This window comes from Oryzias latipes, chromosome 2, assembly GCF_053564925.1.
Source record: "Oryzias latipes strain Hd-rR chromosome 2, Olatipes_Hd-rR_3.1".
Classification (NCBI taxonomy): domain Eukaryota; kingdom Metazoa; phylum Chordata; class Actinopteri; order Beloniformes; family Adrianichthyidae; genus Oryzias; species Oryzias latipes.
The window spans coordinates 30,723,619-30,744,067 of NC_136238.1; the positions used below are offsets into that span (position 1 = coordinate 30,723,619).

Sequence of the window (20,449 nt, forward strand, 5' to 3'; positions counted from 1 at the left end):
AGATTTTAATATTTGTGTTGTTAGAAATAAACATTTATTTCAATAATAACCATATAATTCAATCAAAAATGTCATACTGCTTGTTGAATAGATTTCAGTTCCATGTAAAAGTTTTGAATACGACGGCACCAGCAGCAGGGAGAAATACCTTCAGAGAGAGCGGGAAAGATGGAAGAAGAATATAGAAGAAGAGAGGAAAGAAATGTTCAAAGAATTGGTGACTTCAGCAGAAGATCCATCACAACAATACTCAAGGTTTGGACAGGAAGCAGTGTTATGAAATGTCCTTTGATGCAATTCATTTTACATTCCTTATAAAACAAGGACAAAAGGGAATCCTTGCCACAAACAAACCAAAGTTTGGTTTCCTTTGTAGGCAGCGTCTATCTGCTCAGAGGAAGGACAGAAGAACAAAAAATAAATTCAAGAGGCAAAGAGCTGAACTACAAGAAAAAACTGAAAAAGAAAGAAAAATCCAAAAAATATGCCAACGTTTAACAGATTCTGATTCACCATGTTCAAAAGTAAAAAGACCAACTTCAAATTGCGTCATCAATCCCCAAACAAAAAAAACAACCTTACTTTACCATGAATTACATTTAAGAAATTAGAAATAAATATAAAAAAAATCACCAAAGACGAATAAAGCAGCTGAAAATAAAAATCAAATACAGGTTGCAAAAATCTGAAAGTGACTCACTTGGATTCGAAAACAAGAAAATGAAAAATCCTGAAAGAGATCCAGCAGGTTTTCTGAAGCCTCTCAAGAAAAAATTAAGGGATTCTGTGTTAGAGATGATGTGAGTAGAATGACCCCAGGAACAAAAAACACCAAAGTGGAAGAAATTCAAAATGCCCTTCAACCCCGTCACCTTGTTCAACCCCATTATGCCTGTTTCAACCCTGTAACACAACAAGTGTCAATTTATTTATAATAGTATTAATAATAATAATACAGAATTTTGTGTTGACTTTTGTCTAAAAGGATGAGAACTATCTTAAAGTCTGTATTTTGGATTACAAATCTTCCAATAATTTGCTCATTTCAGGAAAATGACCACTGTGAATTCTGCCAGTTAGTCACATTTTAGGATTTTAGAGAAGAAAAACATTTATTTAAGAGAAATGTTCAGTTTTAAATCATTTAATTAGAACAAGGGACATATAATATTTAATCATATTGAATTTTTCATAAACAATTTTATTTTAATATTCATGGAGATTCCATAGTGTACGTAACGGGGTTGAACATTTACTTAAACCACAACTATGTGGGGGAGGGGCTCATTCAATTCAATTCAATACAATTCAATTGTATGTAAAGCCCAAAATCACAACGGTCGTCTCGATGGGCTTCGTACCGCTAATTGTAAAGTAAAACATCAAATCAAAAAGGTTAATGAATACATGGAATTCAACAGGAAAATACTAAATTGAACTAACAAACTGACTAAACTAAACTGGGCATTCCTGCCCTTAGAACCCCCCCCCCCCCCCCCCCCCCCCCCCCCGCTCTTAGACTCACCACTTCTGATTCCAGACCTGCAACAAACAAACAAACAGCTGCTGTAACGCGTTTCAGTTTCTTTGCCTTTGCGTTTGGTTCCTTGTTTTTCTTTAGAGGTCTTCGTTCATTTCCTGTTTTATTTTGTAGGGTTTCCTGTTTTGTTGCTGTGGTGGGTTTTACTTTGGGTCCCCATCTGTCCTGATTGTGTCCACCTGTGTCTCATTTGGCTGTATGTATTTAAGTCCTGTCCTTCCCTTCCTCCTGTGCTGCTCCATAGTTTGATGTTATGCTGTTCCCCTGTCTCTGTGTAGCTTTCATGTCTCCCCTTCTGAGTATTTCACGTTTCGAGTTTTCTAGCCTGTTTAAGCAGTGGTTTTTGGTTTTGTAGTTTCGGTTATTAAAGCCCCCGTTCCCCTGCAACCTCCTGTCTCCTTCATCCTCTCTGCGCCTGGGTACTGCCCCAACTTCTCCCATAACAGCTGCTTCCTAATAACAAATAGTTGTCATCCATAAAATGTATGTACTTCATAGGGTTCACTGGATTTTGAGGAGTCTGCATCAAAGTGAAATATTTTCTATCATCTCACTCATCTTAAGTCTGGATGTTTGACAGATTTTGGCTGCATTTACACTGCGGGTCTTGATGCCCAAATCCGATTTTCTGACTATATCCGTTTTTTTTTTTGACATCCCGCTTTAATCATCTTTAAAAGTGACCCGTATCTGATTTTTGCATTTACACTATACAATGCTGAAACTATCAAACGTAGACGTTCTGAGGACTACGTAGCAGCATGATTTGAAAACACAAAGGAGGAGGCGACCTCTACAAATTATTTTTTATACTTTAGACCAAAGAAGGATTCAAAATAAACATGAAAGGTGAATTTTACAGAGAATGAGAATGAGAATGTGAACAATATGGTGGATGTAGTCCGGACAACAGATGATTTGACGATGACGACAGAGGAAACTGACGACTTGACGATGGCGAATGAGATAAAATGTATGGGATTTTAGAAGGACAGGTGTTGGGTGGAATAGAGAAGAAAACAGAAAGATAAAGACAAGGAGAAATTGCATAAAGTATTGGTTCAGATGGATTTGAAACAGACTTGAAGTACGATGACATTTATTCATCAGTTACGGGAAAAAGAATTGGAAATGATAAAACAGATGCAGGAGTTGGATAAGAAGGTGAAAGAAGTCTCATGGAAAGAAAAAAGGGAAGCTAAACGGAAGCATAAGGAAACTGACAAAATTAAACGCACAGTGCATCAACTGACTCTTGCAGCCACAGCGTTGACTATGGTGAAGACAGAACAAGACAGTAATAAATCTGCCGTGACAACATCTTCTCTCCAGACACCCCTCTCTGGCATTTACCCCTCCCTTCCAGTAGGGACAGAGACCACTGTTTTCACCCCCTCCCCCCTATTCTCCACAGGACATGTACCCGATGCTGAGATATGCGGTGAGGTGGCCTGTGACAGGACAGTTTGTTAGGCCTGTGGACCAGGACCTGACTCCTGAAGAATAGCAGCACATAGCCTCAATGTTGCGGGAAAGGCGACCCAGAATGGCAGAAAACAGAGAAGACCCCTCCAGAGACCTCACAAACCTTCGCACAGAACACCCCTCCGCACCACTGGTAAGTGAAGGAGCAGACGCTTACGTTTGCTCACACAGCACTCCAGCTCGACAGGGAGGAGACTTGAGACAATTGCTAGGCGTAACAGCCACAATCACTGAGATCCAGTCTATGGAACAGCGTGCGGGTGTGCAGGACCACCCAGACTCCACTCTTTTAGTGGACGTTCAAGCTCCAGTTTTTACTGCAATGAGGGAACTTTTTCCAGATCCATTGACCACAGCCCCATCGAGTTTCCCATATACAGGTAAGGACCCCAGCACATATTACTCCGAGTGTGTCCAGAAATGGATTGACAACAAGGGCAGAGACCCCGGCCTGTCACCCCCTGAAACAGTCATATTTAGAACAGCAATCCTGGCAGGATTGCCTCAGGACTTACAGGATTTATTAAAAGCAGACCCAGACTTGTTGGCTGGTGATGAGAGTCGATTTAAGAGGCATTTGATTCATCACTGCAGAGCACACTTGGAGAAAAAGGAGAGAGCAGAGGGAGAAGTTGAACAGCTGAAAACCCAATTACTCAAACTGCAGCTTGCACAGGCCCAGAAAGAATCCACTCATGATAAAAAAGGTGTTAAAAAAGAAAACATGATAAGTTTAGTACCCCCAGAGCCAGCATCAATGATGTGGCAGGCTCAGGCATTCGGAGGCCGGGGCAGGAGAAGGAGCGGATATTCTGGAAGACGTGGGCCACCCAGGGGACCCCCCCCAGCAGCAGCTGGAGATGAATGCTTCATCTGTGGCGCTCTGGATCACTGGGCCCGACACTGCCCACACCAAGGGACCCAACAGCATCATGCACAGACCAGGGGCAGAGGGCGTGGCGGAAATGAACAGCACCCACGACCACTCCAAGCCCCTCCTCCACCGTGGCAAGGACCACAATGGTGGCAAGTCGGACAATACCACTAGGGGGGCTCACGAGGCCTGGGACCATTTGCTGATGCAGGAGCCATGGTCCCTTTTAAGCTCACAGGTCCCCATGATGGGTCTAGTGGACACTGGTGCAACATGTTCCTCTATAAACAGTCAGTTACCTCCATCTGCTCTAAAAAATGAACACATGAACTTTGTCGGCTTCTCTGGGACACCTCAAAACCTGCAAAAGACCATCCCACTGACTTTTGAACTGGCCGGTCAGATGGTGGAACATTCATTTGTGCATTCACCACACACACCTGTGAATCTGTTGGGACGGGACATTCTTGTCAAAACAGGAGCCAGCATCCTATGTTCTCCAGATGGGATACAGATCACTTTCCCGAATGGACATGTTCTGACTGGATGCCATGCCACACAGTATGAGGGACAGTGGTTGCTGCAGCCTCAACCACAGCCAACCCCCACTGCTGACATCCACTGGGATCCAGAGGCCCCTGACACGCCAGGTGTGTTTCATGAATTTAAGGTATGGAAGCCATTGATCCTGTCCTTGAAGCCATATTTTCCGCTTCCGGGTGACCTGCACTGCACACTCTATTATGACAGAGAGGATGACCAACTGTACCAGAAAGAATTTTATCAGGTAGAAGGCCACACGTGGCATTTAAACTCCACTGACATATATTGGCCCTGAGGGTGTAGCAACTTATTGTGCATTCACACACTCACAATTGCAATGGTACCCGATGTCAGACACAGCTGTACCTCATATATCATTAGACCTATGACTAAAAGGGGAGTTAATAACACAGACTGGCAACATTGTGCTCTTTCAGGTGTTCAATTTTCTCCCTCCACAAAATTGTACAGGATAACGTTGCCTCCAACCACTAACTCATCAGTACAGGAGCATTTCTGCATTGCCAGACATCACAGCAGAGAGAAGATGAATCATGAAGATGCATAGGCGATGTTAAAAACGCTCCCTGACTCTTTATGGTCCACGGGTTCATTTGATGTTGGGTCATGCTCCACCGTCCCCCCGGTGGAGATTCAGGTAACTGCAGGAGCAAAGGTGTTCAGACCACAGTACTGCTGGGTGACGGATGCAGATGAAGGAAACTTTGATTGGGGTGTGGAACTCTGGTGTCATTGAACATTCGCATTCTTCGTGGTGTACTCCCTTTAGACCGGTTTTAAAATCTGATGGTAAAACTTATCGCATGGCACATGATTTAAGGGCTGTCAATAACGTAAACACTACTCCAGTCCTATCTGTGCCTGACCCACATCGCATGCTGTCAACTTTTACCTCACAATGTGTGTTGTTTACTGCCATTGATTTGGCCAACGCCTTATTTTGTATTCCATTACACAACAGCAGACACCTATTCAGTATAAAGGTGTCCGCTTGCAGTACACACGCTTGCCACAAGGATTTAAAAACTCTCCTGGCATTTTCAATCACTGTCTGAAGTCTCTCCTGCAGGATATTGTGCTACCAGAGGGTTGTGTTTTGTTGATGTATGTTGTTGACCTCTTGCTGGCAGCCCCAACTACTGAAACCTACATTCAAGCAACGAAAGATCTTCACCTGAAGTTGTATGATTTGGGTTTTTATAGTGTCTAAGAAGAAACTGCAATTATTTTTAGATTCAATTTAGATTTTTACTTTCAATTTATATTTTTTTACTTTCAATTTCTCTAGTTTTATGTGCTTTGTGTTTTACCTCTAAGTCTGCAATGTTTCCCTTCACTAGTGGCCTTGGGTTCTCCCAGTCCAAGAGAGGGAAGGCTTTAATTTTTGTCTGGTTTCTTATGTTTTGCGAAACATGTGACAGAAAAGGATCGGGAGCACGGACAATATGCCATCTTACCTGTCAGCGACCCCTTTTTACCACCCCGGCTGTGAGATCAGCTTGTATGATTTTGTTCTCCCCTAACATGTCTCCAATTCCTCCCTTAACTTCAGGTGTTCCTTTTCTTTACAGGAAGTGTTATCTTTTTTGCTTTTTGAATTTGAATTTGTATATTTTCTTTATTTGCTACTTTATTTCTTGTTCTATGTAACTTTTATTAATGAAATTGTGCAGAGGTAAGGTCTGGTGATGCATGAGTCTCCTTAGGGTTGGCTGCCGGTGGGGCACGGAGTTGTTGCAATTCTGTCCGACTGCATACTGAATGTTTCTCAAAGAAGGTCTAAGTCGCTCCCACAGGTTTTTCCTTGCACTCATGGGTCACCTACCTCCTTTGTAATGCTCATTTATTCACATTGATTTTGTGTTACAGATTGTGAGGGTTTGCGACCACAGCTGTCAGGTCATGTGGACCTATTGAAATGTTTTGTTGTTGAGGGATGTGGTCATGAATTTTTGTGATCTCACTTCGTGAGCTCAAGAAAGGGAATTGAAGAAATGTATGTTTTTTGTCTTATCTTTTATACGTTGAAGTTTTAATCTTCAGTCCTCAGTGTGATGGAACAATCTTTTTCATCTTGTAAAAGCTCATTCCTCTTTGGCATTCCTTTAGATAAATTTATGGATGCAGATGCAGACTCCCTTTTTCTCTCTTGTATGGAAAGACCAGATCTTTTGTGTGAAGCTCAGGGAGATGGGCTGAGAAGCAGTAAATTAGTCATGGACCAGATTTATACCACCTGTGCTGAAGATCCAATCTGTGGGAACTGAGCCATCTTCACGTTCTCAGGCCAAGAAGAAGCTGACCTTTCCTTTCAGCGCTTGCTATGGAATATCTGCCCTCCGAGCAGATTCAGACTTCCAAATATGGTCCGGCTGAAGCAGGCGGTCCAGCTGTTGACAAATCCATGCGTCCAGGGGGAGGAGATCCGGCCGCCATGATCAAAATTTCTCTGCAGAACTTTTCCTTTGTTCTCAAGTCTAATACAATTGTTGTGCATTTGTAGGCTTTCTAGTTTGAGAATCCAGATATCTGTCTTAACTTTGTTTTAGAAATTTTGTTAGGGAAATAAAACTATGTCTATCTTTATCCGGTCGAATCCTGGTTTTTCTCTCCCGACTTTTGAACACGCGTAGGAAAGTCTGCAAATCGAACAGGTCATTTCCTGAGGACTTTTCCTTCACTTTGGATTGAGGTCAGAATGTGGTGATTTCACGATTTTGTTGGGACTTTGTAGAAAGTGTTGAGTCACTTTTGAAAAACTTTAATCATCTATGTATATTTGTGCAAACATGAGCTCTAAAAAGAAAACTGGAGGGATTTTAAGGCAACAGAGAAGACAGGTTTGATGAACTTCTGCTCCCACAGTCGATGCAGCAGAGACAGAAACCGTCACTGAAGCCTTCATCACATCACCATAGCTGGATTCCAGAGCGCTTTATCAAAGCGCTGGATGAATAGTGGCGTCTGGAGGAAGTGCGGCTGTGCAGTCACATGCAATGTACAAGCACAGTTCATCAATCTGTGAACCGTTTATCTTTTTCTTTTTAACCCTTGTGCTATCCTAGGCACTTTACCATTGGGAGTTGGGTCATCTAGACCCACTAGACAGTGCGCTGAACCATTTTTTCTTCAATGATTTGTGATCTTCACTGGTGTCCATGGATTACATGAAATCTTTCCACCTTTGTCATGGTAGGGAGAACACGTTAATGTAAGGGGGGTGGTCATCTAAGATACCACAAGGGTTCCCAGTACCAACTTCCTGTCAGACTCTCTCTACTCAGAACCAGAACAGATTCAGTGAATCTGTCTGGAAGATCAGAATCAGACTGAGCTTTTTCCATCAATGTCACCTTTCTGTTCTCCTCTGACAGGAACAGATAGATGTTTGCCTTCCTCTTCATCTCAGCGTCTCTCCTCTTCATCAGCGTCTCTCCTCTTCATCTCAGCGTCTCTCCTCTTCGTCTCAGCGCCTCTCCTCTTCATCTCAGCGTCTCTCCTCTTCGTCTCAGCGCCTCTCCTCTTCATCTCAGCGTCTCTCCTCTTCATCAGGGTCTCTCCTCTTCATCAGGGTCTCTCCTCTTCATCTCAGCGTCTCTCCTCTTCATCTCAGTGTCTCTCCTCTTCATCAGGGTCTCTCCTCTTCATCTCAGCGTCTCTCCTTTTCATCAGCGTCTCTCCTCTTCATCAGCGTCTCTCCTCTTCATCTCAGCGTCTCTCCTCTTCATTTCAGCGTCTCTCCTCTTCATCTCAGCGTCTCTCCTCTTCATCTCAGCGTCTCTCCTCTTCATCAGGGTCTCTCCTCTTCATCTCAGCGTCTCTCCTCTTCATCTCAGTGTCTCTCCTCTTCATCAGGGTCTCTCCTCTTCATCTCAGCGTCTCTCCTCTTCATCAGGGTCTCTCCTCTTCATCTCAGCGTCTCTCCTTTTCATCAGCGTCTCTCCTCTTCATCAGCGTCTCTCCTCTTCATCTCAGCGTCTCTCCTCTTCATTTCAGCGTCTCTCCTCTTCATCAGCGTCTCTCCTCTTCATCTCAGCGTCTCTCCTCTTCATCAGCGTCTCTCCTCTTCATCTCAGCGTCTCTCCTTTTCATCAGCGTCTCTCCTCTTCATCAGCGTCTCTCCTCTTCATCTCAGCGTCTCTCCTCTTCATTTCATCGTCTCTCCTCTTCATCAGCGTCTCTCCTCTTCATCTCAGCGTCTCTCCTCTTCATCAGGGTCTCTCCTCCTTATCTCAGCGTCTCTCCTCTTCATCTCAGTGTCTCTCCTCTTCATCAGGGTCTCTCCTCTTCATCTCAGCGTCTCTCCTCTTCATCAGGGTCTCTCCTCTTCATCTCAGTGTCTCTCCTCTTCATCAGGGTCTTTCCTCTTCATCTCAGCGTCTCTCCTCTTCATCAGGGTCTCTCCTCTTCATCTCAGTGTCTCTCCTCTTCATCAGGGTCTCTCCTCTTCATCTCAGCGTCTCTCCTTTTCATCAGCGTCTCTCCTCTTCATCAGCGTCTCTCCTCTTCATCTCAGCGTCTCTCCTCTTCATTTCAGCGTCTTTCCTCTTCATCTCAGCGTCTCTCCTCTTCATCTCAGCGTCTCTCCTCTTCATCAGGGTCTCTCCTCTTCATCTCAGCGTCTCTCCTCTTCATCTCAGCGTCTCTCCTTTTCATCAGTGTCTCTCCTCTTCATCTCAGCGTCTCCCCTCTTCAGCTCAGCGTCTCTCCTCTACATCATCGTCTCTCCTCTTCATCAGCGTCTCTCCTCTTCAGCATCTCTCCTCTTCATCAGCGTCTCTCCTCTTCATCTCAGCGTCTCTCCTCTTCGTCTCAGCGTCTCTCCTCTTCATCTCAGCGTCTCTCCTCTTCGTCTCAGCGTCTCTCCTCTTCATCTCAGCGTCTCTCCTCTTCATTTCAGCGTCTCTCCTCTTCATCAGCCTCTCTCCTCTTCATCTCAGCGTCTCTCCTCTTCATCAGCCTCTCTCCTCTTCATCTCAGCGTCTCTCCTCTTCAGCATCTCTCCTCTTCATCAGCGTATCTCCTCTTCATCTCAGCGTCTCTCCTCTTCATCAGCCTCTCTCCTCTTCATTTCAGTGTCTCTCCTCTTCATCTCAGCGTCTCCCCTCTTCAGCTCAGCGTCTCTCCTCTACATCATCGTCTCTCCTCTTCATCAGCGTCTCTCCTCTTCAGCATCTCTCCTCTTCATCTCAGCGTCTCTCCTCTTCATCTCAGCGTCTCTCCTCTTCATCAGCCTCTCTCCTCTTCGTCTCAGCGTCTCTCCTCTTCATCTCAGCGTCTCTCCTCTTCAGCGTCTCTCTTCTTCAGCGTCTCTCCTCTTCATCAGGGTCTTTCCTCTTCATCTCAGCGTCTCTCCTCTTCATCAGGGTCTCTCCTCTTCATCTCAGTGTCTCTCCTCTTCATCAGGGTCTCTCCTCTTCATCTCAGCGTCTCTCCTTTTCATCAGCGTCTCTCCTCTTCATCAGCGTCTCTCCTCTTCATCTCAGCGTCTCTCCTCTTCATTTCAGCGTCTTTCCTCTTCATCTCAGCGTCTCTCCTCTTCATCTCAGCGTCTCTCCTCTTCATCAGGGTCTCTCCTCTTCATCTCAGCGTCTCTCCTCTTCATCTCAGCGTCTCTCCTTTTCATCAGTGTCTCTCCTCTTCATCTCAGCGTCTCCCCTCTTCAGCTCAGCGTCTCTCCTCTACATCATCGTCTCTCCTCTTCATCAGCGTCTCTCCTCTTCAGCATCTCTCCTCTTCATCAGCGTCTCTCCTCTTCATCTCAGCGTCTCTCCTCTTCGTCTCAGCGTCTCTCCTCTTCATCTCAGCGTCTCTCCTCTTCGTCTCAGCGTCTCTCCTCTTCATCTCAGCGTCTCTCCTCTTCATTTCAGCGTCTCTCCTCTTCATCAGCCTCTCTCCTCTTCATCTCAGCGTCTCTCCTCTTCATCAGCCTCTCTCCTCTTCATCTCAGCGTCTCTCCTCTTCAGCATCTCTCCTCTTCATCAGCGTATCTCCTCTTCATCTCAGCGTCTCTCCTCTTCATCAGCCTCTCTCCTCTTCATTTCAGTGTCTCTCCTCTTCATCTCAGCGTCTCCCCTCTTCAGCTCAGCGTCTCTCCTCTACATCATCGTCTCTCCTCTTCATCAGCGTCTCTCCTCTTCAGCATCTCTCCTCTTCATCTCAGCGTCTCTCCTCTTCATCTCAGCGTCTCTCCTCTTCATCAGCCTCTCTCCTCTTCGTCTCAGCGTCTCTCCTCTTCATCTCAGCGTCTCTCCTCTTCAGCGTCTCTCTTCTTCAGCGTCTCTCCTCTTCATCAGCGTCCCTCCTCTTCAGCCATGTCCTGCTCCAGCTCCTCCTGATGACCTTTGACCCGCCTCTCTTCAGTTTCTGCTGGGATCTGATCTGCTGCTCCACATCACGGCTTCTTTTCTGGAGGAGACGGATCATCTGAGTGAAGATCTTCTCCCTGTTTGATCAGCAGAGTGATTGACGGCTCCACCTCCTGTTGGAGCAGCTTCACCTCCTTCTCTCTGTCCTGGATTCTCTGCTGGATTTGTTGCTGACTCTCCTCCAGCTCTCTCTGCTTCTCAGTCCTTTCTGCTGCAGCTGAGACTGTTTGATGTCCCTCATGTTCTTCCTCAGAGCAGAGAGAACAGATGCTCTTCTGATCAGAACATCTTCATCACCTCATCATCATGTTCTCCTGCAGGTTCTTGGAGGGTTCCAGTCTGTGTTTCTTCAATGCAGCTGCTTTCAAATGAGGCTGAAGGTCTTCCTCACAGGAAGAGGCCGGACAGCTCAAGCAGGACTTGATGGCTTTCAGTTTTCTTCCAGTGCAGACGTCACAGACCACATCTTCAGGTCCAGCAGAGCAGAGACCAGCAGCAGCAGCTTGGAGTCCGCTCTTCTTCAGCTGCTCCACTAAAGCTGCTGACATGACATTTTTCCCCAGAACAGGCCTCGGTGTGAAGGTCTTCCTGCACTGAGGACAGCTGTGGACGTTCTCCTCTGCATCCCACAGTCCTTGAAGACACTTCCTGCAGTAGCTGTGTCCACAGGGAACAGTCAGCGGATCCTTCAGCAGATCCAGACAGATGGAACAGCAGAAGCTACATTCATCCAGATCCTTCCTGCTCATTTGGCTGCAGAGTTCCAGTTGAAGAAGCTGCAGTTCTTTCTGCACTGAAGGTTTCCTCACAGCTTGTTTCCCTTCCAGACTCTGAACTTTCAAAGGTTTTGTCATCAGGAGGATTTCAGGATCAGAGTCCAGGACAGTCTGGGATTTCACTGAAGACTTTACTGCAACTCAGAAACATTTATTGGTTTAGCTGTCAGTCAAAGATCATGAAAGAGACAAAGTCCAAAGTTCTTCATGTTATCAACAAATGTTGAGTTTTAGCAGAAACAGTCAGACGTTATTTAATTTAAGACAGACTCTGGAACTATGAAGAGATATTTCTGCCACTAAAATGAGAAAGAAAGACAGAAAAATCTTGATTTGTACTGAAACTTGATAGAATTTTGATTGGACCCTTAAACAATGAAGTCCTGTTTCTATTCAGCTTAACAGCAGCAGGAAGTAGGAAAAAGGATGACGGTTCACCACAGTAGACTTAAAGCTCTACTGATAGAAAATGTCATTTTTGACTTGTTGACATTTTTTCTCAGAGAACATTTGCTGCATCAGGATGACTGTATGTTGAACTGTGTTTTATTTTGAAAGGAACTCATATCATCCTTTTGTTAAATGTAAAAATCAGTTTAATAGTTAGAAAAAATGCTGTTTTCTCTTTACATTTTAATGTTTTATTATTATAAACCACATATGGATCCAAATCCTCATCGTAACATCAACATTAATTAAAAGCAGTCTGCTGTTTTTCTGCTTTGCTGCTCCTACTGGGTTTGGTCAGAGACAAACAAACCAGAACGGCTCCTTTAGTGTTGAAGGTTGCAGACTCCTAATCTGACCTTTGACTGTAGAGACACCTGGACAGCTTGGCCCCGCCCCCCGAACAGGAAGTACCTGCTTGCTCCATAAACCAAAATCCCAATTCATCTAAAAACGAAGGACTTGACTTTCTTGATTTCATCCACTCTAAACAATGTCCTCAAAATTAAATTGTTAAAAAACTTATTTTCAAGTCACTCAAAGCACTTACATTGTGTCCATTATTCATTCACTCCTCATTCATTCTTGGTGATGGTAAACTATGTTGTAGCCACAGCTGCTCTGGGGCAGACTGACAGAGGTGTGGCTGCCAGTTTGCGCCTACTGCCCCTCTGACCATCACCGGGACATTCATGCGCATTCATAGTGGAGCCACTATGGAGGCTGCTGGAGGCAAGGAGGGTGAAGTGTCTTGCCCAAGGACACAACGACAGTTGGCTTGGGGGAGTGGGGATTGAACCGCCGACCCTTTGATCATTGGACAACCTGCTCAACCGCCTGAGCCACTGCCGCCCCATATGTATTTGATCAGTTTGCTGGTCTGCCATTTCTTTTATGATGTGATTTCAAAATAGAGAAAATTCCTTTAAAACTGTTTAATTTTCATAAGCAGGTTTTATTAACATGAACTTTGATCTAAAAGCATAATTTCTCTCCTCATCGCTACTATATTTGGAATAATGTAGATATTCTATACAAAAACAAGAGTATTTTTCTTGAAAATTGGTTTGAAAAGAACATTTCTCTTGTAACACAGCTGATGGATCCACATGGTAACCTGATGTCATCCGTTGAGTTTCTGTCCACCTATAGTCTGCAGGTCTCACCTGCAGAGTTTGCATTGGTTACTGGAGAATCCCAATGGTGTTAGGCTTCTGTGTAGTAGTTCTCCTTCAAATCCTCAATGTTTTCCTCCCAAATTAACAGAATTGTGGTGAGGAAAATATGTTTTTCAACTAGCAGAAATAATCAAATCAAATGCGTTCTCTGTTTCAAAATGAGATTGCCACAAAACCGTATGTGATCTCATACTGGAACAGTTTTGGATGTAGAATTCAGTGGGAAAAGGTTTGGTCCCTGCCCCAAAAGTATTTCATCACCAATAAAATCAGAGAAATTTCTTTCAAAATCTTTCATAAATTTCATCCAGTGAAACATTTCTTTATTAAGTTTAAAAAAGATCTGGACATAAACTGTTCATTCTGTCAGCAACTAGCTACTGCTGCTGAAGAAATCTGCAGACTCTGTGAAGGAACCATCGTCCAGTACGAGCAGGAGCTCTGTCGTCAGCGCAGACTGCTGGATGTCATCTGGAAACCACAGCTGCAGCTACACCACATAGGTATGTGACCTTCATCAAAGAAACAGAGTAGAAGCCCTTTGAGCTTCATGCTTTTCTTTTTGGGGACCCGTCTGTCACTCAGTGGTAGTTCTACATTAACTTACTCCCAGGGCGAGAAACCCCCTCCCCCTGCACACAGACATTTGATGACATTCCTTTTGTGTTCTCTATCTTTATTTGTCCATTTTACACACAAAAAAATCATGAATTTTATAAACTACATGGCTGTCAAACTCTGTCACACAGGGGGCCTAAATCCAAAAAACGCTTTAGGTTTTGGGCCAAACATCAAGAAACATTTACTGAAGATACTAAAACTAAACTTTTACAACTTTTAAAACTAAACTGAAAATGATTTAAAAACAGACAGGAATATTAATCCAGAATAAATCAAGTTAAACCTTAAATAATTTATAATATCAAAATTTTCCAAATATGATCATGCTGCAAAACATAGCCTGGAGATATTTTCACTTTTAGCTCTTATAAAACATTAAAAACGTAACCATAGAACTCATCACTGGGATTACTCCAAAAATATTTGGCATTTTCCTAATTTTGTGCAACACCAACAGTAAAAATCCTGCAAAAACTTCAATCCATTCAATCACTTCAAATCAGGGATAATAAGATTTCAATCATTGGTGATTTTGATTGACATGTGGACATCTATTAAATTTTAGAATCCCATGTGGCCCCCCCGAGTTAAAATAATTGCCCACCCCTGATCTAACCTACCATTAAAGCTCCTCATTGGCTAAACACACCTGATCCAGGTAATCAGCAGCAGATGAACTCAAATGACCTCATGAGTCATTCTATCAATCAGTCTGCATCAGTCAGACTCCTGGGGCCTGTTTCACAAAGGAGGTTCAACCAACTCTGAGGTCAAACCTGAACTCTGAGTTGGTCAATCGAGAGATTGACAACTCTGAGTTTTCAGTTTCAGAGCAGCTGATCCGCGTTAGATCAATCAACTCTGAGTGGACTGATTCGGAGGTGAGCGTGCGCACCGCGTCTATAAGAAGCCATTATCAATGGAGCGCAGATATCACGAGTCACCATGGCAACCGTGAAAACAAAGAGGTCTGCGTATTTTTCGCCAGCTGAACTTGACGTGCTGCTGCAGAGTTGCAGTGAATATGAGAACATATTCCAGAAGAAAAGCAACACCGCTGCATCTGCAAAACAGAGACAGTTAGCGTGGGAAAACATAGCTGCTCAAGTTAATGCGTAAGTTTGCATTTAAATCATTGTTATAAATATTGACTGTAATAACTTTTTAAATAGCGTAAGGTGTGAAATAAAAAATGGTGATATTTAGGTGTACTTTTGAAGTGTTATTCCTGGTGTAAATGCATGAAATGCTGCATAGTGTTCAGAACCAATCTGGGGGAAAATGCCTTTAACGTCGGTAATGTTTAGAGGACTTTTTTGTTAACCTTCCCCTCTAGCAAACGTTGGTCATTTTAATATTAATACATGCAATTGTGTTTTTAAAAGTGAACTTTTGTCTACTGTTGAACCTTTCGCTGCGCAAAGACTTCCTTCTTTTCTCTCGTCTTTCCGACCGTGCGTGGTCAAAAGCGCAGGGGAGATTTCCTTCAGGGCTGAAGGGAATTCTCCTTCGGGGTTCACTTCCCGTTGGAAACCCTCAACCTCCAGAGCGGATTAAGAATGACTCCAAAACAGTTATTCTGGGAATGACACCTTCTCCGTCCTCCTCATCCGTGCTCACCCCCCCCCCCCCCCCATCTGCACCTGCAATCGCCCCTCCCCTTGTCTCTCGTGGATCGCACCCCGCTCAGCACACACACACTGCAACACTACCCTTGTATTGATCAAGTGGTATAGGTTTATATGGGATTAAGAAAGTAAGCAGTGCTAGAAAATTGTGTTTCCAAAAAGTAATTGTTACATTAATCTAATTCAATGTCCCTGATTTCATTTTCATGTAGATGCAATCCTGCAGGAATTAAAAGAACATGGCAGCAGCTAAAAATGAAGTATAAAAACATAATTCAATCAGGTCAAATGTGAGCATGTCATGGATGTAGGCTTTGTTGACAATATTTGACATATGAAACATCTACATAGCAAGACCTAATGTTGTTTTCATTGTATATATGTAATTGACTGCAACGAAAAACGGTAACGCTCAAACAAAAACATATGGGGAAATGACAAAACATCGAGTCGAGGTCTCAAAATCCTCGTACGACGTAAATGTAATTCTCTACGAATTAATGCAGCCTCCTCGTCTATTGGGTAATCCAAAAAAGGACAAGCCATTCTTGTCACTTAGATCGCGTGACGGAAATGTGGGCAATGAAGGTTGAAGCCAAATATAGTGCTTCGTCTTTAAAAAGGGGAGGGGACCGGCAGAAACTTCGAGTTTGGAGAATAAAACCTGCTCCCGACCAGGTTAGGTTCACAGCATAAGTAACCATGGATACTGACTCCGAGTAAAAGTTAACTCTCTTTCAGAAACGGGTTTGACTTACTCTGCTTTCTCTGGTTTGACAAACCTCCGATTCTGAAACGGAAAACCCAGGGTTTCCCTGATTTCCGGGTTTATGAACTCAGAGTTTACACTTAACCTCCTTTGTGAAACAGGCCCCTGGTCTATGCTGGTCTCTATGAACCTGATGTTGGAACTTCAGGAACAGCAGAACTGCTTCGTTTGTTCTCTTCATCCACAAACAGAGAAACAGATCTTCACAGCAGGAACCACTGTGGACTTCACTCACATGCTTTGGTCCAATCAGATCAGAGATGTTTTCTCTGTTTACTTAGCATTAGCCTAAAAGTAACGTGTGCAGAAACTGGATGTTTCCTTTATCGTCACCTTCTGACCACACAGAGAAAACCATAGAGATCAACCAACATGAAAGAGACAAACAAGACATGAAGCTTCAACAAGGACACTCTACCATAGCAGCTGGATTCCAGTGAGTCTGAAAGGACAACAAAGAAAGAAATGAATCCTGGATGTCAGATAATTGACTATGTTTCCTGTCAGGAAGTTCCTCTCTCCCCCAAATGCTAAATGCCAAGTTCTCTGGTAAAGAACATTATCTAAATCCAACCTTGAAGGGACTTGAACCCTCATTCTTCTGATCCGGACTCAGACGCCTTGTCCATTAGGCCACATGGTCTGGAAGAAGCCCCAGTTCCAGCTGACAGAAGTCTGGTTCTGATCCATCAGATCTCACTAGCAACAGAACCAAACCTTCACGTGTTGCAGCAACAGTTTCCATGTTTGGGAGGATCTTCTGAAGAACAGCTCAGTTCCAGATCACATCATGATGTTTGATGTTTTCTTCATTCCAGGAAATCATCTGTGTCTCCTTTGATCTGTGCTGAGTCAGCACTTTGACTTCTTTTCAACTTTAGATCCATCATTTACAATCAAGGATTTATTGATAAATATTATTTATTGACAGAAAATAAAGAGTAAATGTATTCATCATCCAGCAGTGATTGTGGTGTCTGTAAGTCTCTCAGCACCAAGCAGTCCACTCTGCCCTTCCTCCAACTGAAACAAAGGGACCCCCCCCCCCATCGACTCACAGCTCCACCCCCCTGTCGCACACCTCCATTTAGCCTCACAGCTCCGGATCAGAACTTCAGGCACAGATTCTTGAGCCAAAATACAGCATCTGCATTTGAGCCTCCCAGGTGATGAACAGTCTGTCAGGGACTTTCTGACGCTCCCGCCCGCCGAACAGCTGCTGCTTTTTCTAGACTGAATTTTTAGAAACATTTTAAGGAACTGTCACTGCTCGTGTCCAGAATCCCTGTGGACTCGGAACAGGGTTCTGCCGGGTCCAGGTGTTCCTCAGCTGCCTTTGAGCCTGAGAAACGGAGGACTAAACGGGGCGTCACGCCTGAATCCTCCCTCACCCCCACCAGAACAAAAACTTCATTCAGCAGCCCCCTAGGGGCAGACTTACTCTCACAAGAGTTTCTTTTATTGTCATTTTAAGAATTTTATACAATTCTTTTAGAGTTGTGCTTTTATTGTGTAATTCACCTTTGTTCCCCCCCCCTCCCCCCTCAGTGCTGAGGACTCAGGGGTCTGTCCTGTGTTCTAGGTGGGGGCTTTCCCCCGGTCTGCATCACGTGAGTGGGGTGACATTTTATTTTGGTTTTCTGGGAGTCTCCACCTCCCTTTACTCTTCTGGTCCTCAGACTGAATCTGTCTTTTAAACTGGTCCATTTTTAATGCGTTTGAACGTTTTGTAATCAAATCATTTTAACCTTGGTACCTCCGTCTCCTGCCTTTTTGTGTGCATCCACCAAAGACAAATAATAATAATAACAATAATTGGTACTTTATTGATCCCACAATGGGGAAATTCTTCTCCGCATTTGACCCATCCCCTGGGGGAGCGGTGAGCTGCAGCCTAACTGCGCTCGGGAGGCAGTAGCGCTAAGGGCCTTGCCTAAGGACCCTCACTGGGTGATGTTCATTGCTCAATTGATATGGTAATGGTAATGGATTCCTGCGTGGTAGCCGCTAACCTTACCAACCGAGCCAACCAAATAAATTCCCTCAGGACCACATTAACGTTAGCTACTTCCACAAACAAGAGTGACGTCGTTCACAGTTGAGTTGATTACTGCGGGTCACTTCTGGATCACTTCACGTTCACACAGGAGATCACAAATGTTCGCATTTTATTGGAAATAAGAACGGCCTTGCAAAAAATTGAATTTTTTCAAAAATTCTGAATTGAGCATTAAGCCCTGCAGTGTGAATGTAGCCATGGATGCTAGGATGGAGTCACCAAACTTTTTCTTGTGAGGCCACATTAAGTCTTTTTCTTTAAAACTTTAAACTGCTTTTATCTTTTTATTATAAAGCCCTATAATAAAGTTTTATTAATTCATGATCATTTTAATAAAATAAATAACACTATTTATAAAAAAATAATAAAAAAATGACCAAATAACTGTGATTTTTAAAGACAAAAAGTCAGGAAAAAATAATAAATCTTGGATCCTCTGCTGTCATTTTCCTGCTGAGACTTTTAGACTCTTCTTCTTTCTCTTTCGGCTTTTCCCATCAGGGGTCGCCACAGCGAATCATCCTTTTCCACCTCACTCTATCATGAACATCTTCTACCCTAACATTAGCCAACTTCATGTCCTCTGTTAAGACATCCATGTATCTCCTCTTTGGCCGTCCTCTTGCCCTCCTGCCAGGCAGCTCCATCTCCAACATCCTTCTACCAATATATCCACTATCCCTCCTCTGAACATGTCCAAACCATCTCAGTCTGGCTTCTCTGACTTTGTCGCTAACACAGGCAACATGAGCCGTCCCTCTGATGTACTCGTTCCTTATCCTGTCTAACCTGGTCACTCCTAAGGAGAACCTCAACATCTTCATCTCCGCTACCTCCATCTCAGCCTCTTGTCTCTGTCTCACTGCTACCGTCTCTAACCCATAGAGCAGAGCTGGTCTCACCACTGTCTTGTACACCTTTCCTTTGAGTCTTGCTGGCACTCTTCTGTCACACAACACTCCTGACACTTTCCTCCACCCGCTCCAACCTGCCTGCACTCGCCTCTTCACCTCTTTTCCACACTCCCCATCACACTGAACTGTTGACCCCAAGTACTTAAACTCCTGCACCTTCTTCACCTCAGCCCCCTGTAACCTAACGCTTCTACCTTGATCCCTCTCGTTCAGAGACATGTATTCTGTCTTACTATGACTGACCTTCATGCCTCTTCTTTCCAGAGCAAACCTCCACCTCTCTAGCTGTTCCTCCACCTGCTCTCTACTCTCACTGCAAATTACAATGTCATCCGCAAACATCATTGTCCAGGGAGATTCCTGTCTTACCTCGTCTGTCAGCCTGTCCATCAGCATAGCAAACAAAAAAGGACTCAAAGCTGATCCTTGGTGTAGTCCCACCTCCACCTTGAACTCCTCTGTCTGACCTACAGCACATCTCACCACCGTCATACTTCTCTCATACATGTCCTGAACTACTCTGACATACTTCTCTGCCACTCCAGACGACCTCATACAGTACCACAGCTCCTCCCTCGGCACCCTGTCATACGCCTTCTCTAAATCTACGAACACACAATGCAGCTCCTTCTGACCTTCTCTGTACTTTTCCATCAACATTCTCAAAGCAAAAATGGCATCAGTGGTGCTCTTACGGGGCATGAAACCATACTGCTGCTCACAGATCTCCACCTTCTTCCTAAGCCTGGCTTCCACTACTCTTTCCCACAGCTTCATTGTGTGGCTCATCAACTTTATTCCTCTATAGTTGCTGCAGTTCTGCGTGTCACCCTTGTTCTTAAAGATCGGGACCAGAACGCTTCTCCTCCATTCCTCAGGCATCTTCTCACTCTCTAAAATCCTATTGAACAACCTTGTTAGAAATTCCACTGCTGTCTCTCCTAAGCACTTCCATACCTCCACAGGTAGGTCATCAGGACCAACGGCCTTTCCGCTCTTCATCCTTTTCAGAGCCTTCCTAACCTCATCCTTTCCAATCTCTGCTACTTCCTGCTCCACAACAACCACATCTTCCTCCCTTCTTTCCCTGTCATTTTCCACGTTCATCAGCTCCTCAAAATACTCCTTCCATCTTTTCTGTACACTCTCCTGGGTTGTTAGCACCTTTCCATCTCTGTCCTTAATCACCCTTATCTGTTGCACGTCCTTCCCATCTCTGTCTCTCT

General features: G+C 44.2%; 1 protein-coding gene across 3 annotated transcripts in view; it reads left to right on the forward strand.

Annotated features, from left to right (window-relative positions):
* LOC144986772 (uncharacterized) overlaps positions 1 to 20,449 on the forward strand; it is a 62,249-nt gene that overhangs the window by 3,794 nt on the left and 38,006 nt on the right. The window contains exons 2-3 of one of the 3 annotated variants that reach the window (XM_078934834.1): positions 2,955 to 3,158; positions 11,395 to 13,735. In XM_078934834.1, the coding sequence (XP_078790960.1) occupies positions 13,372 to 13,735 (364 nt within the window). In that variant the 5' untranslated portion in view covers positions 2,955 to 3,158; positions 11,395 to 13,371. Of the gene's footprint in view, positions 1 to 91; positions 2,774 to 2,954; positions 13,736 to 20,449 lie in introns of those variants that run through there. The other 2 variants (XR_013650626.1, XM_078934830.1) reach the window with 2 other exon arrangements.